A 20,260-nucleotide genomic window follows, 5' to 3' on the forward strand; every position below is an offset into this window, starting at 1 on the left:
AGAAGCCCGCCAAAAAGTGGAACAAAGGGCTCGACTTGGGTTGGAGTCACAGAAGAGAACACAAACGCCATTTTAGAATCAAGTTTTGGCAAAAAATACCAACCGGAGAATTAATATTAATTAAATAAACCGGCGGTATGTTCGAGGCTACCGTAAATAATTAAATAAAGGTAGTAGCCTAAAACAATGGGAAATCCCATAGGAAAATATTCGCGGTTGCATATAAAAAGTAGTATCCACTGCCACCAGCCAAAACTCGATCAGGGGGGACGGAGACGTGCCCCCTCAACTAACAGACCCTGGGGCAATTGGATTGCCCCAGCCAGTACGTCCACAATATGATGGTTTGTACTGGTTCTGTTCAGAATTTAAGACTAGTAAAGTCAATGGTGACTTCACATGCCCTGGGAGACAGTAGTCAGTCCCAGGGTATGGAGTCTATACTGGGGGGTCACTATGACACCCTTGTGTCACTGCACTGAGGGTGCTGTGTAACACACATCACAAAAACACATGAAGCCCTATGGAGTAAAAGACCCCATAGCCCATTAACCACATCTAGATTCAAAGAAACACACTCAAATCATGCCCAAGAGCGAGGGTAAAAGAGTCTCACTCTTGGCAGGAGAAAAAAATAAACCCCAAAAATCCAGCAAATCTGCTGGGGGACTCACTAGGTTAGGAAATTCAGCCTAAACAGAGAATTCTCCCTAACAAAGGGAAGCTCGATGCCCGGATCCAAGATGTTCAGGAGCTGCCCAGGATGCGGATTGCAAAATGTTTTCAAGGAGGACGAGCATTCGAGACGTCTCTACTGCCTTCATGAGGACAAGACGCACGTGGAGAAGGACTGTGCGTTCTGCAAGAACCTGTCGGAACGGACCAAGCAAGATCGTCGTTCCCGCCTCGCCGCCTGGCTGGAGAAGGGCACAGCAAGTGAAAAGGCAAAAAAAAATTTTGAGTGGTCTTCTAAGTCCTGTGAGGGCGCCCCGGCGACGGGGGCCCAACTGAAGGGCAAGCACCGCGAGTCCGCGGGCACCGGAGCGCCGAAAGGTCGGGCTCCTCGGCTGCCAATCAGGGCGCGACTTCCCCGGCATGATCAACCACGAGCCAGCACTCTGGTTCGGGGAAGAGGAAGTCCGAGAACCCGGGTAAGCTTCTGGAGAGGCCCCAGTCGATCTCGAAGGGAGCCGAGGGGGAGCGAGGTGATGACCCTCCCCCCAAAGCGAAGGCCCAGGACGCACCTAAGGTGGTGAGGGCCTTGATTGACCCGGCAAAGGCCTCTATCGAGGTTATCGCAGCGGCCCTGGCAAAGCCGGCAGAGGCTACGCTAGTGGAGGCGGCCTCGGGGCCCAGAGTTTCCCTGCCACCGCGGTGGGAATCCTCGTTCCAGACCATCGTTAAGACCCCCGTGAAGACCCCGGCGGAAAAAGAGGGGGGGTCCGGTGGACATTACGGACTCGGATTCAGCCTCCGAGGAGGATCCGGTGGAAGCCGTGAAAGGCCTCAACGAGAGGTTCATAGGCCTCAACGAGAGGTTCGAGAAGGTTCGATCCCAGGGGAACGTTCCCGCTGATGTGATCGAAGATAGCGACGATGCCGACGACGAGGGCCCAGTGGAGCAGCCATCCCGTCCGTCGCAGCCATTACCCGAGCCCCAGGATAGCTCGGCGGCCATTTTGTTGGCGATCCAATCCTTATATACTGAGATAAGGACGAGGTTACCACGGACCCCGATGGAGGATCCAGAACCAGGCCCGTCGGGAAGCCCTCCGAACAAGCGGAGGAGAGTCCACCCCGCTCCGCCCTTCATGCCCGCGAGGCCTGTGGACCCCTCATCCCCCTCGCCGGACCCTCGGGAGGATATGGCGACAGATACGGCGACGGGAACGGACGACGACGGCGGCGATGACACAACGGACATCCCGTCATCACCCCACCCCCCTCGGGCCTCTTCGCCCGACGAAATTGGCTCTTTTCACGCCATGATAGCCAGGGCATCCGAGCTCTTCCAGCTCTGCCCTGAGGAGCAGAAAAAGGAAGGTTTTCTTTACCAACGACGAGAGGCTAAGAGAAAGACGGTCCTCGTGGTGCCGTTGCTCGACGACATCTGGGACGAGGGGCTGGCTATCCTCAAGAACCCTTCCACGACACCCGCCAAGAGGGACAGGTACGAGAAGAAGTACCGGGTCCCCGATGCCGCCCCCTTGTGCCTCAGGGCCCGCCGGACAGCGAGGGCAAGAAGTTGGACTCCATGGGACGACGAGTCATCTCGTTGGCGGCGACGACGATTAAGGCGGCCAATGCCTTAGCGATTATGGCCCGTTACGACAGGGAGCTTTGGTTCAAGATAGCTCCTCTGCTAGACTTCCTACCGGACGACAAGAGGGCGGACATTGCCGATGCTGGATTTCGCCAAGTGGGCAACGGGGTTTGCCTCCGACGACGAGGATGGCTCAAGGCGACGGACTTTCGCCAGGACGTCCAGACCAGAGTGTTGGACATGCCGTTCGACGGCAACAACCTGTTTGTAAAGACGGTGGATGAGTCCCTCCAGGCCATCAAGACAGACACGGAAACAGCCCGTGCCCTAGGAGTCCTTCAGCAACGGCGGCCCTTTTGGAACTCTGGAGGCAGACAGGGAGCCTCCAAGGGATCCAGCGGCGGCTCTTCTACTTACCGCCAGGCGGCCCGCTCCTCGTCCCAGGAGGCCTACAGAGGCCGCGGCAAGCGAGGAGGGTCTCGCCGCCGTCGGCAAGGAGGCCAAGGCGGCAAGGCCTCTTCCAAGCAGGACTGAACCGGCCATAGCGTCGGGCTCCCACGGAAGCACCCCGGTGGGAGGCCGGCTGACGAAGTTCGTCAGCGTGTGGGAGTCCATCTCCACCGACCATTGGCTGCTGGACACCCTGGCCCACGGACACTCGCTGGAATTTCAAAAGAAGTGTCCTCGCATTCCTCCCGTGGCCAGGAAGGAGAATCACGTCCCTCAACTGCTGTTGGAGGTAAGGGCGATGCTCAAGAAGGGTGCCATCGAGCTCGTCCCCAAGAGGCTCCGGGGCTCCAGAGTATACTCAAGATACTTCCTCGTCAGAAAGAAGACAGGCGGTTGGCGCCCCATCCTGGACCTGCGTCGGTTGAACAGGTACATCAAGGCACAGAAATTCAGGATGGTCACCCTCCAGCACGTGCTGGGACAGCTGGAGGAGGGCGACTTCCTATCGTCACTGGACCTGGAGGATGCTTACTTCCACATCCCCATTCTAAAAGGACACAGAAAGTTCCTCAGATTCGTAGTCCAGGGGCGTCACTACCAATTCAGAGCCCTGCCGTTCGGATTAAAGTCAGCACCCAGGGTGTTCACCAAGTGCCTCGCACCTGTGGCGGCGCGGCTGCACCTGCAAGGGATCCACGTCTACCCCTACCTGGACAACTGGCTAATCCGTGCAAGGTCAAGAGAACTCGCCATCAAACACACAGCGAGGACCGTCCGCCTGATCACGGAGCTGGGATTCGCCATCAACTACCCCAAATCCATCTGGTCCCGTCGCAGGTGGCACTGTTTCTGGGAGCAAAGCTCGATACAGTGAAGCGACTGGCATCTCTGTCGGAAGAAAGGACGAAGGCCATTTTGGGCAAGGTGCAGCGCCTGTTAGCCACGGATGTGGCCAGAGTGAGGTCCATCAAGTCCCTCCTCGGGATGATGACCTCCTGCATCTACCTTGTACCCCTTTCCAGACTTCGGATGCGTCCGCTACAAGAGTTCCTCGGCGCCCGCTGGATTCAAGCGGCGGGCAGCTTCGAAGACAGGATCCCGCTCGACGAGGAGTTCCGACAGGCGATTCTATGGTGGGGTGTCCGTGCGCACCTCACGGCAGGCATGGACTTTCATGCCCCGACGTATCAGGAGACGGTAACGACGGACGCCTCCCTGGAGAGATGGGGGGCCCACACCAGACATCTCCACGCAAGAGGCCTCTGGCTCCCGGAGGAGAGGTCTCTTCACATCAACATCCTGGAGCTACGAGCCGTGTTCTGGGCGCTCAAATCGTTCCTTCCGTCCCTCGAGGACAAAGTGGTGAGGATCTTCACCAACAACACCACCACGATGTTCTACATCCGGATGCAGGGAGGCACCAGATCCCCAGCCCTATCCAAGGAGGCCCAGGATCTGTGGCACTGGGCCGTCGCCCAGGGGATGTTTCTGGTTCCCTTCCACCTGGCAGGAATAAAAAACACCATCGCCGACTCACTCAGCAGGGAGCTGCGCCCGTGCCACAAGTGGGAACTACCCCAGGACCAGGTGAATCGACTCTTTCAACTGTGGGGCAAACCCCAGATCGACCTGTTCGCGACAAACTCCAAGTGCCAGAGGTTCGCCAGCAGGTTCGCACAACCGAGGAGCATGGGTGATGCTTTCTCGTTCCCTTGGGACGGCCTGTTCCTGTACGCGTTCCCTCCGTTGCCGTTGCTGCTCCGTCTCGTCAACCAGCTCAAGAGGTCCAGGTGCAGGATGATCCTCGTCGCACCGGCGTGGCCGAGACAGATCTGGTTCCCGGACCTTCTGGACTTGTCAGCATCCCCACCTATGAAGCTGGTGACAGACGCGGATCTTCCCTCCAGAGAAGGAGGCGCCATTCTCCATCACGACCCGGAGTCGCTGAACTTGCAGGCTTGGCTCCTGCAGCACTAGAGTTTGGAGGATACGATATCCCGGCTGACTGCAGAGAGGTTCTTGCAAAAGCCAGCGTCCTCAACTCTCAAATGCTATGGACATAAGTGGAAGAGGTTCTCTGTCTGGTGCCGTGCACAGAAGATTAACCCTCTACGGATTACGGCCCCTCAAGTATTGCCGTACCTACTGTCGCTGGCCAAAGCTGCACTGGCTCACGCCTCCATCAGGATACATCTGGCTGCCATTTCCCAATACACCAGAACTACAGGACGGGCGTCCTTGTGGTCTCATCGGCTGGTGAAGGAATTTATGAAGGGACTATTGCGATCATTCCTGCCGGTGAAGGCCCCTGCCCCGGCGTGGTAGCTCAACGTGGTGCTGACCAGGCTCGTGGGGGCCCCATTCGAGCCTATGCATTCAACGCCGTTGAAGTTCCTGTCGTGGAAGACAGCATTTCTTGTGGCCATCACCTGCACACGACGAGTGGGAGAGATCCAGGCCCTATCTTGCAAGCCTCCATACTTGACTTTTCAAGACACAAGGGTGGTGCTGAGGACGCACCCCTCCTTTATGCCCAAGGTGCCGTCGGACTTCCACCTCAACGAGCCCTTGGTGTTGCCAGTTTTCTTCCCGTCGCCTTCGTCTCCGGCTGAGAGGACTTTGCACTCGCTGGATGTGGCTAGAGCGCTGATGTTCTACGTGGACCGCATGAAGAGTTTTCGGAAGACATCACAGCTGTTTGTGAACTTTGGACCTGTGAATCAAGGGAAGGCTCTCTCGAAGGCTTCCATTTCCAGATGGCTCTCCGGCTGCATCATGCACTGTCACCGGTTGGCAAACCGACCGCTGCCCTGCCGTCCGAGAGCCCATTCGACCAGAGCGATCGCTGCTACCGCGGCGTTCCTGTCTGGTGTGCCCCTGTTGGACATCAGCAGGGCTGCTACGTGGAGGTCGACCACACCTTCACAAGATTCTACTGCGTCGATCGGGATTCCAGGGAGGAGTCCAGGGTCAGCCAAGCAGTGCTGCGCAACCTGTTCGCTTAAGGTTTGCCTGGTGAGGAGGTAAGAGATGCTTAATGTTGAGTTGTTGTATTGCTTAATGTTGAGCCTGTTGCCACCTCCCGTGGTTGTGCATGTGTATACTGCTATGTATTCTTATATTCATGAGCATGTGAATCCATGCCAGACCCCATGCTGGAGAAGGAACAAGTTACTTACCTGTAACTGTTGTTCTCCAGCATAGGTCTGGCATGGATTCACATGCGAACCCTCCCTCCTTCCCCTCTGCGGCTCTTCACTTGGTCATACTGCCACTTTACGTGCTACCAAATCTGAGGATGGCTGCCAGGGGAGGGGCTTAGGTAGAGGGCAGTCATTGGCTGGGGGCAGTATGACCCAGAGATCAGTGAGTGGTTGCTAATAAGAAAGACAGATCAGAAACGAAACTGATACTGATTTTTTCTTTACCGAGGATTCCCGGCTTGACGACGGGGAATATTCATGAGCATGTGAATCCATGCCAGACCCATGCTGGAGAACAACAGTTACAGGTAAGTAACGTGTTCCTTACTCCCCATTATAATATGAGCCGCATAGGGCTCAATGGGAATGGGGAGGTTGGATGCACCGGCACCATTCTGAATGGTGCCGGTGTATCCGACATGCTCTGCTCGCAGTGAAAAGGCACCCGTGAGCTGAACTCGTAGTTTGCCGGTCTGGTAACCACAGTACCGACAATCATACCGGTACCGTACGTACCGGACCGGCAAACTTGTAATAAGGCCCATGGTCTCCATTTTTCATGGGGTTCACAGTAGCTGAACATAAGCTACAATCTCTTCACATCTCCTTGGGCAGGTTTGAGTTTCGGCTGTAGATAATGATCTCCGAAGTAATTAGTGAAAATAATTCAGTGGTCTCAATCTAATTTCCATTCATGAATTAGTGCACTTTTCGCTCATAAATCAACAGCACCATGTTTTACCAAGATGGAAATGTTTTGGGGTGTACCCCCAACTGAAAAAATAATGAACGCTAGTGATAGTAGAACTAACCAATCAAACTCTCTGCTTCCCTCGCTCTCCCTTTCACTCCCATGCCCCCTCTCTCTCATTTTCTCCCCCCCTCTTTTTCTCCTTACTTCTCTCTCCCCATCCTCTGCTTCACCTCCCTTGTCCCAATTCTGAGAGAAAGAGCTAGGGTAAAAGTCAGCTGACACTTTCTAACGTCATCTAGAATGTGCTCAATACCACCGAGGGGGGAGTTCTGTTTATCAAAATCCATCTTCTCACAATTCTACATATATTGTTTAAAGATAGTTAACATAGAAACAGCCTCTATATATGTCACAGTTAGTTGGAAAATTGCCTATTGACAGGACTTGATGACATGTTCGTGCAAACCTTTGCAAACACTTACATTGTGGTTTCCATGCTCTTCAGGTGAAGGTGTTGGATTTCACCAAGTTTGAATTTCTGGAAGATGATGTCCTCATAATGGCTACGGATGGACTTTGGGATGTGATGTGCAATGAGGAGGTGGCTCAGATCACCAGAACCTTTCTCGATGATAACACAGTAAACCCTTCTCGGTAAGGCCCACTTTCTATCTCCAGTAGACCCTTTTATGGTTATGGTTGTAGAATTGGCCAATCACCTGTCACAATTCCCCCTGAACTTGTCTGCATAGTATGTCTCATAGCAGCCTGTATATGTCTGAAAAAAGGTTCTCTGCTTGTGATATTCCACTCTGCATAGTCTTGTATAGTCCTAGTTCCTGTGCAACACTTTAACATGCCTTTGTGAGTCTCTTTCTTTATGTTCCTCCTTCATGGCTTATCTGTGATTCATATATCTGTGTGCCACACTGCAACTTATAAACATATGGTTCCCTCTATGATTTATCTGGCAGTGGATTCTGTATAATTCATCACCACAACCCACCCCATACCTCGCTTTGATGTGCTCTCCTATTTGACCGTTGCCTCAGGGTCTGCCCATGACTCATAGTTTCAGACACTATTGATTGACTCACAATACTCTTTGTACATTTTCAACTGGTTGCCCTATTGATTTCTTTACTTCCTCGCCCAGTTCGCAACTCAGTTGTTTCTCACAGCATACACTTCGCTGTGATGTGTCAGCCCGTGTCGTCCACATGACTTTTCGACTTGCATGCTTCTCTGTGATTTATCATCCTATGGGATTTTCCATTAGTCCCTGCCGCTTGGATTGCTCTATGACTCCGTAGGAGAAAAAGCAACAGATGTACTTCTCAGCTTTTCATCACCATAACATGTTACCTATTAAATCATGACTGTATCTTCTTCCGTTTGGCTCAGCCCACTGTGCAAACTCCATTACATTTCATTGGCATGTACACTTTCCTATTAGCCTGCAACGTTTCACCAGTTGTGTTCCCTTTCCGACCGTGTTTTACTACCTTCCCCATGTGGTTCATTGTTTCATCAGCTCACCTGCAAATCATCATCCTTTTTAGGTACGTGATTCTCTGTAACTGTTCTACTTATGTTCCATTGCCGGCGGTCCTTTCCTATGAGGCTTCCATGATGTAACACATAATATCCTTCTTTTTCTTTTTTTTAATAACTTTATTAGGTTCACATCTCAAACAGGTACATACCATATAATTACATATAACCAGACCGGGTACTCACGTATCGTAACCGCCTGACGGCACAGAATTCCCCTCAGTACCACATTAAATTTGCAGCAGTCCACATGGCCACGACCAAACATTCCCCCTCTCCCAGTGTCCAGCTGCTTTGATCTGAGCCCAGATGGGCTTAGCAGACACCCAAATCTCAAACCTCATGGCAAGGCATTTGCAGCACCGGTACATCCTATTTTTGGGCATTTAAAAACAGTACAAAGGGTGTCCAGATGTCCCATGGTCTGTTTGCCTCTGTCATTAATGCATTATTTTCGTGGTATATGTCACAAAACCACATCATGTCTGTTAACCATTCCTCTGGCATAGGTGAAATAGAACTGGTGCATCAATTTAGAAGGCAACGCCTGGCTATTATCATACCAATAGGTAGCAGTTTGCAGTATCCTTTCGGCAGGCATGGTAACCAACCGAACATGCAGCATAGTGGCTCAGCCGGGATCGCGTGCCCCAACATCTGCGTAAACATAGCTGTTACCCCCTTCCAAAATTCACAGATGCCTGGGCATGACCACAGCATGTGAAGTATATCCGCCGCCTCCCCCGGCACAGCGGGCACCCATCATCTCCAGCGGAAGCAAACAAACCAAGGCGCGCTGGAGTCATGTACACTCTATGTAGAGTCTTGAACTGTATTAGTTTAAGCCTGACACTGGCAGCCCCCATTTGCGTGCATTCACACATGTATGCCCATTGCTTATCTGAAAACACAGCCCCAACATTTGCTTCCCATTTTGCCCTACGACTCAGAGATGCCTTTGGGGTACCTTGCATAATTAACTTCTAAATATTGGTTACAGCATATCTCGCGTTAGCTGAGTTGACAAGATATTGCAATAACGGGACTATTACCGGCTCCCTCAGGAAAGATGAGGACCATGCCCAGAACGCTATCTGATACGATGGTCTTGGAACCTACGCCTGAAGTCGCGACCCACCCTCTCCTCAAACTGTGCATAGTTCACAAACACCACCTCTGGAAACAGATCCAACATATAGCGTATCCCATTGTTTTCCCATTCCCTAGCTAATGTCTTGTCACAAGTCAGGGTCAGGGTCTCAATATTCCTTATCTGAAGCGACGGGGCATACGGAAACTGCACCCCTAGCTGCGCTAAAGCTCGCCTGCATGCATGTATTGTGCACGCTATGCGGTCAAATGTGCACTGTGCAGTGAATAGGGACGAACAAAATGTCTCTCCATCTGCACATGCGGTTGCGTACCTGCTCCCGGCATCCAGTACTTAATGAAATGGAAATGCGCTGCTAGGAAATACAATTCCATGTCAGGAGCACCTAGCCTCCATCAACATACGGTCTAACCAGCTTCTCCCACTTACTCCACGTGTGCTTGGGGTGCCACATCAACCGAATCAGTAGACTGCGCAGCTTTCCTGGTCACATGGGTACATTTTGAAAAATATACAGCACTTTGGGTACTACCACCATCTTCTCTATAGCAAGGCATCCCAGCATGGAAATTGGGAGGCCACACCACCTATCCATCTTTATTTGTAGTTTGTATTTGTATTTGTTTATTTATAACGCGCAGACCATCAGGCCGGGGGCATCAGGGGGCAATTTGTACAGGGTTGCAAGAAAAGAACATACAGGCAGATAGATTACAATAAAAGTATACCAATACAGCATAATAACAATCTTAATAATTACATATATTACACATGGTACAGTGTCCCTAGGCTCCGCAGAGGAAGTATCCCTGAGGTAGTTGGGAAGGAAGCAGACCGGAAATCGTGCAGGGTAACAGGCGGGCTGAGTAAGTAGGACAGATGTCTAACACAACTATTGCTGGTCAAAGAGCCAAGATTTGGTTTTATTCTTGAAGGTGTTGAAGGAGTCTTCAGCTCTGATGGCAGCGGGGAGGGTGTTCCAAAGTTTGGAGGCTAGGACAGGGAAGCTAGTGCCTCCCGATTTTTTGGAGCTTAAACCTAGGGATAGTAAGGCAGTGAGTCTGAGCAATTCTTAGTGGACGGGCAGTGGAGTGGCGCGAAAGCCGACTGCAGAGATAGATCGGAGCCTTGTTGGCTAGGCATTTGTGCGTGAGGGCAAGCGTTTTTAGGGAAATTCTCTGCTTCACGGGTAACCACTTTAGGCTAGTTCTGGCTTCTGAGATGTGGTGGTTACGAGGGATGTTCAGGGCCGCTCGAATTGCATTGTTCTGGGTGGTTTGGAGTTTGGACAGGTTTTCTTGGCTGGTGCCTAAGTATAGAGCACGGCAGTAATCAATTTTTGCCATGATAAGTGTTCTCGCTAGTGTGACGCTATTGTGGGTGGTGAGGAATGGTCTGCAGGCTGAAATGAGTTTGCACGTGTAGGCAGAGGTGGACCTGACTGCATTAGTTTGTCTTGACAAGGATAAGGTGGAATCCAGGTAAAAGCCTAGTGTTTTAGTGTCTTTCGAGACTCGTATGGAGTTGCTGTCTATGATGAATGACTGATAGGATGGCTCAAGTTTGCTCAGGCGTTGTGATGTACCCAGGATAAGTAGCTCCGTCTTATTGTTGTTCAGACATAGCTGGTGCTGAGCCATCCAGGCTTGGATGACCAAGTAGACGTCATTGAGGGCCTTGGTGTCAGCAAGATAATCACCAGAGATGGGAATGAGTATCTGGGTGTCGTCCGCATAGTTGGTGTAGGAGACACCCAGATAATCAAGCACATCAAAGAGTGGTTTCGTAAAGATATTGTAAAGAGTAGGTGACACGCAAGAACCCTGAGGAACACCGCAATGAATAGGGGAGGGATCTGCGGCAGCGGAAGGTGCAAAGACCCTCATAGATCTGTTGCTCAGGAAGGATTTGATCCAGGCCTCTGCGGAGGGAGAGAAGTTGGCAGCAGAGTGGAGGTGCCTGCAAAGGATCTGGTGGTTAACCAAATCAAATGCGACGGAAAGGTCAAGGAGTAATAGCATTGCTAATTTGCCCTTGTCCTTCAGGACTTCGATCTGGGTTTTTAGGTCTAATAGAGCCGTTTCGGTCCCATGTCTGGGCCGAAATCCGGATTGTCGTAGACCTAACAGATTGTTTGATTCAAGGTAGTTTTGGATCTGCAGGTAAGCTGCACGGTCCAGTATCTTCAGCAGAAATGGTACTGTAGTAATAGGTCGGACGTTCGTGGGTATGCTTGGGTCAAGGGAAGGTTTTTTTAGTAGCGGGATCACCCAGGCGTCTTTAAGGTTGCCCGGGACAATACCTGTTTCAAAGGATGAGTTAATGAAGGCTGTAATGAATGGGGCTAAGTCATGGGCGGAGTCCTTAATGATGGGAGCTGGGCACGGGTCACCTTGGCAGTTGGATGGTTTCATCCTGAGGATGATGTTTTCTACTTCGGTGACAGTGAGCGGTGCGAAGGTGAAAGGTTTGATGTTGGCAGAGTTGGAGAGGGTGGGCCTAGTAGGGGAGAGTGAGCGGTTGTCACGCCTCAGGCAGTCCTGCTTTTCTTTTATTTTAGATTGGAGCATAGAGATTTTGTTTAGGAGGGCTGCTTGAAAGTTAGCACACCATTTGCTGTCTTTCGTGCAAGTGTCTGGCGGGGAAACTGGGGTTTCGAGCTCTTTTAGGACTCTAAAGAGTTCCTTGGAATTAGAGTCGGATTGCATGATACGATTATTAAGCGATTCTTTTTTAGCAATGATGATGGTGTCTTTATAAGTGAGGGAGGCGAGGAGGAAGCCGTCTTTATACTCATTAGATGGGTGGCTTTTCCAACGGTTTACCGCGCAGTTATTGGCTTTGCGCAGGATTCTTAGCTGTGGAGTGAACCATGAGTTGAGATGTGCTCGTGGTTTAGCCTTCCTAGGTTTGATTGGTGCTATAGTGTCAATAGCCGTGAGCATCGTTTGGTTGTAGATGTCTGCTAGGGAGGTGGGATCAGAGCAGGCGTTGGTCGCCGCATTAAGAGAGGGGAGTAACAGTGGGAGGAGTTGTTCTCTTGTTATATTTTTTTTATTGCGGGTGAGGAGGGCTGGGGCTATGGGTGTTGGGGCTCGCGGGATAACTTCAATGTTAAATGTTATGATGTGATGGTCAGACCATAAGCATGGGGAGTTATTGAGTACCTGGATGTTGCAATTAGAACCGGCTAACCAATCGATGGTCCTGCCTTTGATATGGGTCGGTTCTTGTATGTACAAGGTGAGGCCAAGGTCAGTAAGAGCATACTCCAGATCAGTTGCTACAGGATCCTTAGGGTCGCCACGACCTAGATTGAAATCACCTAAGATTATTGTTTGGGAGTTGTTTTTTGTTTTGTCAAGAAGAAGAGTGGAAATTTCACTGACAAAGGTGGGTGCCGGCCCTGGGGGCCTGTAGATAAGGTGAAGGGTGGCCGTTTGGTTAGGTGTTAGTAGTAATTTGATTGTCAGCAGTTCAGCTGATTCAAGTTTGGAGTCGGATACCACTCTTAGGTCGAGGGAGTTTTTATGGATGAATGCCACGCCGCCACCTCTAGTATGGGCAGAGGAGCGGTCACAGCGTGTGATGCCATAGTCAGGCGGTAAGGCCAAGGATAGAGAAGGGCCAGAGGCGGCATGTAGCCAGGTTTCGGATATGGCAATGAAGTCAAGGTCGGCACTGGTGATAAGGTCGGCTATGTCAAGAGCGTGTGCTGTGAGAGATCTAGCATTGATGAGGGCACCCTTGAACAGAGGCAATTTAACCCCTGTGGTCTTAGTTTTGCAAGTGGCGGTGGGCGAAGGCGGGCTGGGTGGTGTGCGTGGGGCTTGCTTAGTGGTGTCGGTGCGGGAAGGACGAATGCGGAATCTGGTGCCTAGTCTCTTGTTCCTGAGAGTGAGGGGGCAAGGTTGGTTAGGAGTTGGTTTTGTGGCAAAGTGTTTGAGCCAGAGAGCTGGGTCATTAAGGTATTGGTTAATCTGGTTGCAGGGGTGGTGAGCGTCAACGGTAGTTGCTGAAGGACTTGTTGAGGGTGTCAAAGTCATGGTGGGTGACGCTGGGTCACGTAGGTAAGGGCAGGCCAGGTTATTAACCTCAAAGGTAGGAGTGGTTGACTTGGGTGGTTGAGTGAATAGGGCAAGGTGTGTGGCTAGGAGGTAGTGCAGTAGAAGGCGCACGCTGATGTGCATGATGGTGGTGCTGGCTGCCAGAATAGGTTCCCTATGAGCTTGTTGACAGGGACAAGATAGGGTCTCCTTGAGTGGGACTGGTGAGATAATGGAAGGGAGTGCGGATGCTATGGTATGGCTGGAAGCCTGGGCACCTAGATAGGGAAACCCACTGGCTGGAATGCACAGGTCAGGGCAGCCCTAGATTAGCGTAATCACAGGCTGTCGCCCAGGGCAGTGGTAAACCTAGATTAGACGTGAGCCAAGTCAGGCACGGCACAATACAATTTGAAGCGCCCTTAAGGCACAACACCGTTGAAGTGGTCAGTGGGCTACCATAGGGTACATTACAATTGAAATGGTCTGTAGGCGACCTTAAGGCACAACACAATTGAAATGGTCTGTAAGCGACCTTAAGGCACAACACAATTGAAATGGTCTGTAAGCGACCTTAAGGCACAACACAATTGAAATGGTCTGTAAGCGACCTTAAGGCACAACACAATTGAAATGGTCTGTAAGCGACCTTGAGGCACAACACAATTGGCATGGTCTGTAAGCGACCTTAAGGCACAACACAATTGAAATGGTCTGTAAGCGACCTTGAGGCACAACACAATTGGCATGGTCTGTAAGCGACCTTAAGGCACAACACAATTGAAATGGTCATCTGTAAGCGACCATAAGGCACAATACAGTTATAAGGTGGTCTACTAGTGACCATGATGCGCAATACAGTTATAAGGTGGTCTACTAGTGACCATAAGGCACAATACAGTTATAAGGTGGTCTACTAGTGGCCATAATGCACCACACAGTCATAAAAGTGGTCTGTTGGTGACCATAGGGTACAGCGCAATCAAGATGTGGTCTACTAGTGACCATAAGGCACAAAATGGGTTCTGGCCGGTCATGGCGCCAATGGCGACAGACGATGAGCCCGTTCCAGCAGGAACTGCGGCGATAGCGGCGGCTCTTTCAGTACCTCCCTAATGAATTCCTCCATAAACACCTCCATATTTTACTGCAGCACAGACTCCGGGATCCCAACCACGCGAATATTATTCTGCTGGGACCTCGCTTCCAGGTCTTCATTTTTGTCCTTAATCTCTCTCACCTCTCTTTGCAATATGTGCAGTGTCTGATTTATCTCTGCGCTGGAGTCGTCCAGTGTACCCACTGTCTGCTCGGCCTCGGTGATGCGCCCACTCTCTTTCTCTATGCGCTCCTGCATTCTATCCACCTTGTAGGCAATCCCCATCCAGCTTAGTATTTATGGCCGCAAACCCACTCTTCATCTCGGCCAGCAGTATCTCCGGTGCTGGGGTGGGGTCACTCCCGCCAGCACCGGAGCCGTTTCTTGTTTCCATTGGCCATATGCGTGGCCCCAAACGCCTGTGGAGCAGACCCAAGTGTCACCAGATGCAAGCAAAGGCACTCCAATAAATCCACCAGGATCTTGTTCTTGCTATGCACCCACTACACAGGAGTATGCTATGCCCAGCACTCTATCAGCGCACCCGCCCATGTCCTCCACTGCGTGTCCAGCAATGGGGCCCACCAGACTGGCCCGCTGTGTCCCTCCTCCTCCGGCATCTTAGTACAAACAGACCTGGGGCAATCCCTGCACCTCTCCTCTATTTTTACAGTCACAGTATCCTACAGGAGTGCATCCACTTCGTGGCCAGCCAAGATCTCCTTCAATGTGAGCCAGTGCCCCTCCCCCGCTCAGCTCTGGGGTAAGGGGGACCCCCAGCCAGACTGCCACACGTCGCTCCACCAGCAGGGGTAAACCCAGGGAAGCCCCCTCCCGCTCTCCCCACACTGCACCAGCTCCCCCCCCCTCACTCGGCACCACGACTGTCTTGGTGAGCCCTGTTCGGACCGTCACTGCGATCCCCGCCCAGGTGCTCCCTCCGCGCCGCCGACCAGGTTCCTAGCATCGCACATTCGTAAACTAGCACCATCAGCGACTTTACTTTCTCTGCCACGCAATGTGCCCCGTCGTGCCCAGAGACACCCGTCACAGCCGGGAGCCCTAACGCTGAGCACCCTCCAATGCCGCATAGGCCCCACTGTTTCCAAGGCAGTCCTGGCTTCCGTGCGACACCCAGTTGCCCAGACCGCAGCCCGACAGCGCTCCGGCTCTTCATCCGTTAATGCCACCTAGTCAATTGGTCGTGCACACCGTATAGCGAGCTGGCAGCCTACTCCTACAACCATCCCTTGCTGAGCTTAAGAGGAAGCAGACATCTTGGTGGCCGGCTCTCGAGCGCCCCCCAATATTCTTCTTCCAATATTTTAGTGCATCATGCCTGGAAACTGCTCTTCTGGTGTACTAAACCAGATGCCCCCTGCAAATATTTGCTACAAAACCTCATCTGAGTTGCTCAGATACGCCTTGTTCCATTAGGTCCTGTTGAACGCATAACCCCATGTAATCGGCTTCACTACATAGTTCAAAGCGCAATCAATACATTGCATTAACCGATTGATTGAATTGTGGTGCCTCAAATCATGCACTTTGATATGATCTAGTATCCCATGTGCGTCCCTGCAATGCATTAGCTCGTGCATATTTTAAGCACTAAACACTCTATGTGCATATATGTGACACATCAGCTGATGCTGTAATTAACTGTTTCTGCTTTTATATTTCCCTGTGTATCAATGCCCCAGAGGACCCTCTGCAATGCATTTTCCCTGACTTTTTAACTCTCTCTCTCTCGCTCTCTCTCTCTCTCTCTCTCTCTCCATTTATCCCTCTATCTCTCGCAGGTTTTCTGAGTTGGCAGCCCACTTGGTACATTTGGCCAGAGGGAGCCTTAATGAACATCAGTGGATTCTGGACAATAATTCCCCGGCTTCATATGACGATATATCTGTGTTTGCGATTCCACTGTCGCGACAAAGAGGACATGACAACTGAAAGTGGTAGAGGCTGGTTAGAGTTGCACCTTTCTTTTGTAGTGATGCTGTCTTACCTGCAAGGTCTGAAGTTGAGACCACCTTGAGAACGCCGTTATTACTCTCATGATCAGACCTGACTCTTTACCAGTGGCTGTGCCAGAGAGACAGACAACTAGAGGAGTGTTGTGGTGAACAACTTTTAAACTTCTCACTACTCCCCGAAGATGACAGCAGAGCCCATTGCAGTGAATATCCAACCTGTATCTGTTAAAGGAATGCATTGCCAGAAACACACGTTTATAAAAGAAAATGAACTGCCTCTTTATTGCAACTCTGCAGAAATGGAGACTGTAAGAGGAAGAATCTTACTAGAAACATAGAATAGAATTGACCACAGGGCTGGTATATGAAAGGTGGCCAGTGTGATGAAAATAGTCAGGTGTGTAGTGCTGGGTAGTGAGAGAGTTGACTAATGAGCCCCTCTCATACTATTCAACAATGACCCATTAATATATTCCCTCTAAGTGGCAATCTCTAATTAGACACACACCCCACTAAAATATCAAGATTGCTTGGTAGATGAGATTTCCTGCTGTTGGTACTCTTGTTCAGAAGAGAATTGCCTAGCATTTCGGTGCTGGACTGACCCAGAGCAGGACAAAGACTGATATGTTTGGGATATTTCTTCTCTGTGAAAGATAGTGAGCTAAAGACTCTGGGTAAGTCTCTCGCAACCAGGACTAATGTCTGGCAGAGGGACTCCCAGGACCCCCCTTGTTAATTTGGAGATTTCCTGACAGCCAGTCTCAGGCTTTCTGATAAAGGAGATGTTTCTTTTTGTACAGAAACAAGGAGAACCATGCCTACCCACCACAAAATGTAGCCCACTGACAAGAGCATGCTAATGCCTTTCAAGTCTTTATTTACCACTTCCACATATATAGTCTATGGCAGGTTTAACTCCCATACAGCTTAATCATTAAGAGCGTAACTTTAACAGCACCTTTTGCAGGATGGCAAAGTGAGTGATAACATGATTAGGATGTCATATAAACAAGAAACATAACTGGAACTGGAACAACAGCTCTAAGCAAAAGGTTAACTGGTTGAGTAATTGTAATGGACAGGGTAAATGACACAGCAGTTCTCATGAGTGGTGACACAGTATCTCTGATTATCAATTTAATAAGAACACAATTGTGATGGTCAATCTGCATAGTAAATATGATCAGCAAATCAGTGGACGCAATAAATGAGTAACAAATATCTGCCACTGTCATCCTGATGGACATTTTAAATGACAAATTAATTTAGATGTTACTGACGCATGTATTCCGATACTAAGGAAAATGATGCCACAATGTGGATGGACAGACTCTCTAATGGGTGTGCAATACTGAAACAGTTTTCTAATGCCTATTTCCCAGTACAGTAGTTCTGATGAAATACCAAAAAGAACTATAATTTTGACTAGCATATTTCTACTGATGCAGTATTCTGAATGGTATTATTTGAACTCGAACAGTTTTGCATATATTTCAGTTCAATCAGTATTTGAATTTCATAACTTGCTCTAGGCATGTTTGATAACATTATTATTCTTTATTTTAAAATGTACTCTCACTCATGCCACAATATTTGATTGTGGTTATTTCAGTGTGCTTAATCATACGGACAGGAAATATTTTCATGTCACTGTACCTTTCTTTAGCAACAGAAAACCTCATAGAACATTGGAGTGCTGAAGTCCACAGAAAGGCATAAAAAGATTCAAAATTTAAGCCTAGGTACCACATTGTAATAGATGGAACTTAACAGCCCTTTCAAGGGCAAACAATATTTTAGATCGATGCTGCTAGCATGTTCCGGAGTCTAATTGTATAAAGAACAAAGGCCTTGCCGCACGCTTTGTTTGACTGAAATAAGGTAGCAAATTAATCTTTATCACTTGATCTGTCATTACATGATATCACTTGGTCTGTCCTTACTTGTGGGATGGTAAACGTATTGAGTCTTCTAAGTATTGGGAAGCATTGCTAAATATACAGGTCATGGTTAGAAATGTGAACACAATCCTATTCTTACACTGTGAAGCCAACATACCACTGGCAAGGTGTATACTGTCAAAGGGGGGTTTATAACCATTTGCACCACAGAGTTTCATAGCTTTGAAAAACACTGAATTAAATACTTGGTGTAGCTGGCAAACACTGTATTGTGTTAATACAGCTTCCAGGCAATATTAGCTTTTACAGTAGAACCCAAGTGCAATTCAGAGAGGAATTTTCTGATACATCGCAACAATTTTAAGTAATATTTTTATGTTTTAGCAACATCATTGACTTGCTGCTGGATGGTAAAAGGAGAGTCCAAAACGACACTATAAGTACAAACCTTGGTTACCATATGATAATTGAACTTACGTATAGGGTATACAGGGCATGCAGTCCTTTTATATCAACTTCTGTGCCACAAAGCAAACACTCCGTTTTTGTGGCATTCAAACAGAGTCAATTCCATGACATCCATTATTGGATGCAACAGATAATCATATGGCCTTGTCGGGTGTCCGCTAGAGCTCAACATTTAAGCTTGAAGATCAGTTAGTAGAGAACACTGTTATTAATGGAAATCGGGCATGTACATGAGCACACAGCATGGACATGGAGTGTTTGAGGGAGGAAAACAGGCGTGGTACCTCTGAAACAACATCATGTTATTATGGTATGCTTGTTCGTGCATAACTGAACCCAAAGTTAAAGTGGTACTGTACGGAAATATAAAAACAATAAAACAAATATACCTAACTCAAAACAAAAGAAGGTTTTACTTTTTTTCAGCAAACAACTCCCAAAAGTGCTTGATTCACAAGTAAACAAGTAAACCGTTCAAAGATGAAGTGGCCTGGCTAGTAAAAAGCTAGTTTATAATTGTGATTTTTACATTTGTTGATCTTGCCCCCAGAATTTAAATTACCCATATCAAAAATTGGACTAATAAAGGCATTGGTGACATTGGCATCAATCCTGGCCTAAAGGCTGATGGGAACAATCAATATTGATTTCAGTCCTGATGGAGCCGAGGGGTACTACTACTAGGCTTGGTAGGTAACATCATTACTGGGATTTTTCCGGATGATGAAGGCAGTACAAGTGTGTACCACTGTTGATGGTGTCAGAGATCACTGATGTCAATCCTGAAAAAACACTCTTTTGAGATGTATTCAACTTTTTTTCAGAATATTCTTAATTATACAAACAATGCTGAATTTTACTTACCAATTCTGTAGATTGTATCTGTTTTAGAGTTACATGCGATTCATAGTCCACCATCTAGGGGTTGGTCCGCAGTATTACACCTTGTTTTCTAAAAGTTAATAAGTTAGGCGTCAACAGGAGTAGTCCTATAATAGACTACCTTTACTAGGTGCACTTACTGCCTACAATACTCCTACCAGCCAATGCCCTCAACAGATTATTTTTTCGCCACCTATCTTTGCCTCATACTATATAGCTCATAGTATAGCTATTAGTCCACTTTATCTAAGATTGCTATTCCTTAAAGTCCAAGTGAAACTTATAACTGATATGTATATTTAAAAGAATCTGATTCCAGAGAGTTTTCTCACTGGAAAACGGATGCATCAACATTCCTCGAATAATGCTTTCCTTCTGTACCTCTCAGCAGCGAGGTTGGGTTGTGCGGAAGTGACTCGAATTAGAGCTTCAAAATTACTATTACTGTAAAGTAAGGTCTACCTTTCAACTTGACAATCTTTTTTTAGATTGATATGCTATGCCTAGATTAGCTAGCAGCATTTCCTCCTGATGGGCGTCATGTGGTGATCACTACAGTATTAAATAACTGTCTCGGTACTGCCTTTCCCTCTAGTGGGTCTGTGTGTTA

General features: G+C 49.0%; 1 protein-coding gene across 4 annotated transcripts in view; it reads left to right on the forward strand.

The window, feature by feature from the left end:
* Positions 1 to 17,620, forward strand: part of PPM1M (protein phosphatase, Mg2+/Mn2+ dependent 1M) — a 591,924-nt gene extending 574,304 nt beyond the window's left edge. For all 4 annotated transcript variants that reach the window (XM_069643991.1, XM_069643993.1, XM_069643990.1 and 1 more), the window contains 2 exons: positions 7,116 to 7,264; positions 16,223 to 17,620. In XM_069643991.1, the coding sequence (XP_069500092.1) occupies positions 7,116 to 7,264; positions 16,223 to 16,373 (300 nt within the window). In that variant the 3' untranslated portion in view covers positions 16,374 to 17,620. The remainder of the gene's footprint in view (positions 1 to 7,115; positions 7,265 to 16,222) is intronic.
* The last annotated feature ends 2,640 nt before the right edge of the window (positions 17,621 to 20,260 follow it).

Source organism: Ambystoma mexicanum, chromosome 2p (genome assembly GCF_040938575.1).
Source record: "Ambystoma mexicanum isolate Mex_15411 chromosome 2p, UKY_AmexF1_1, whole genome shotgun sequence".
Classification (NCBI taxonomy): domain Eukaryota; kingdom Metazoa; phylum Chordata; class Amphibia; order Caudata; family Ambystomatidae; genus Ambystoma; species Ambystoma mexicanum.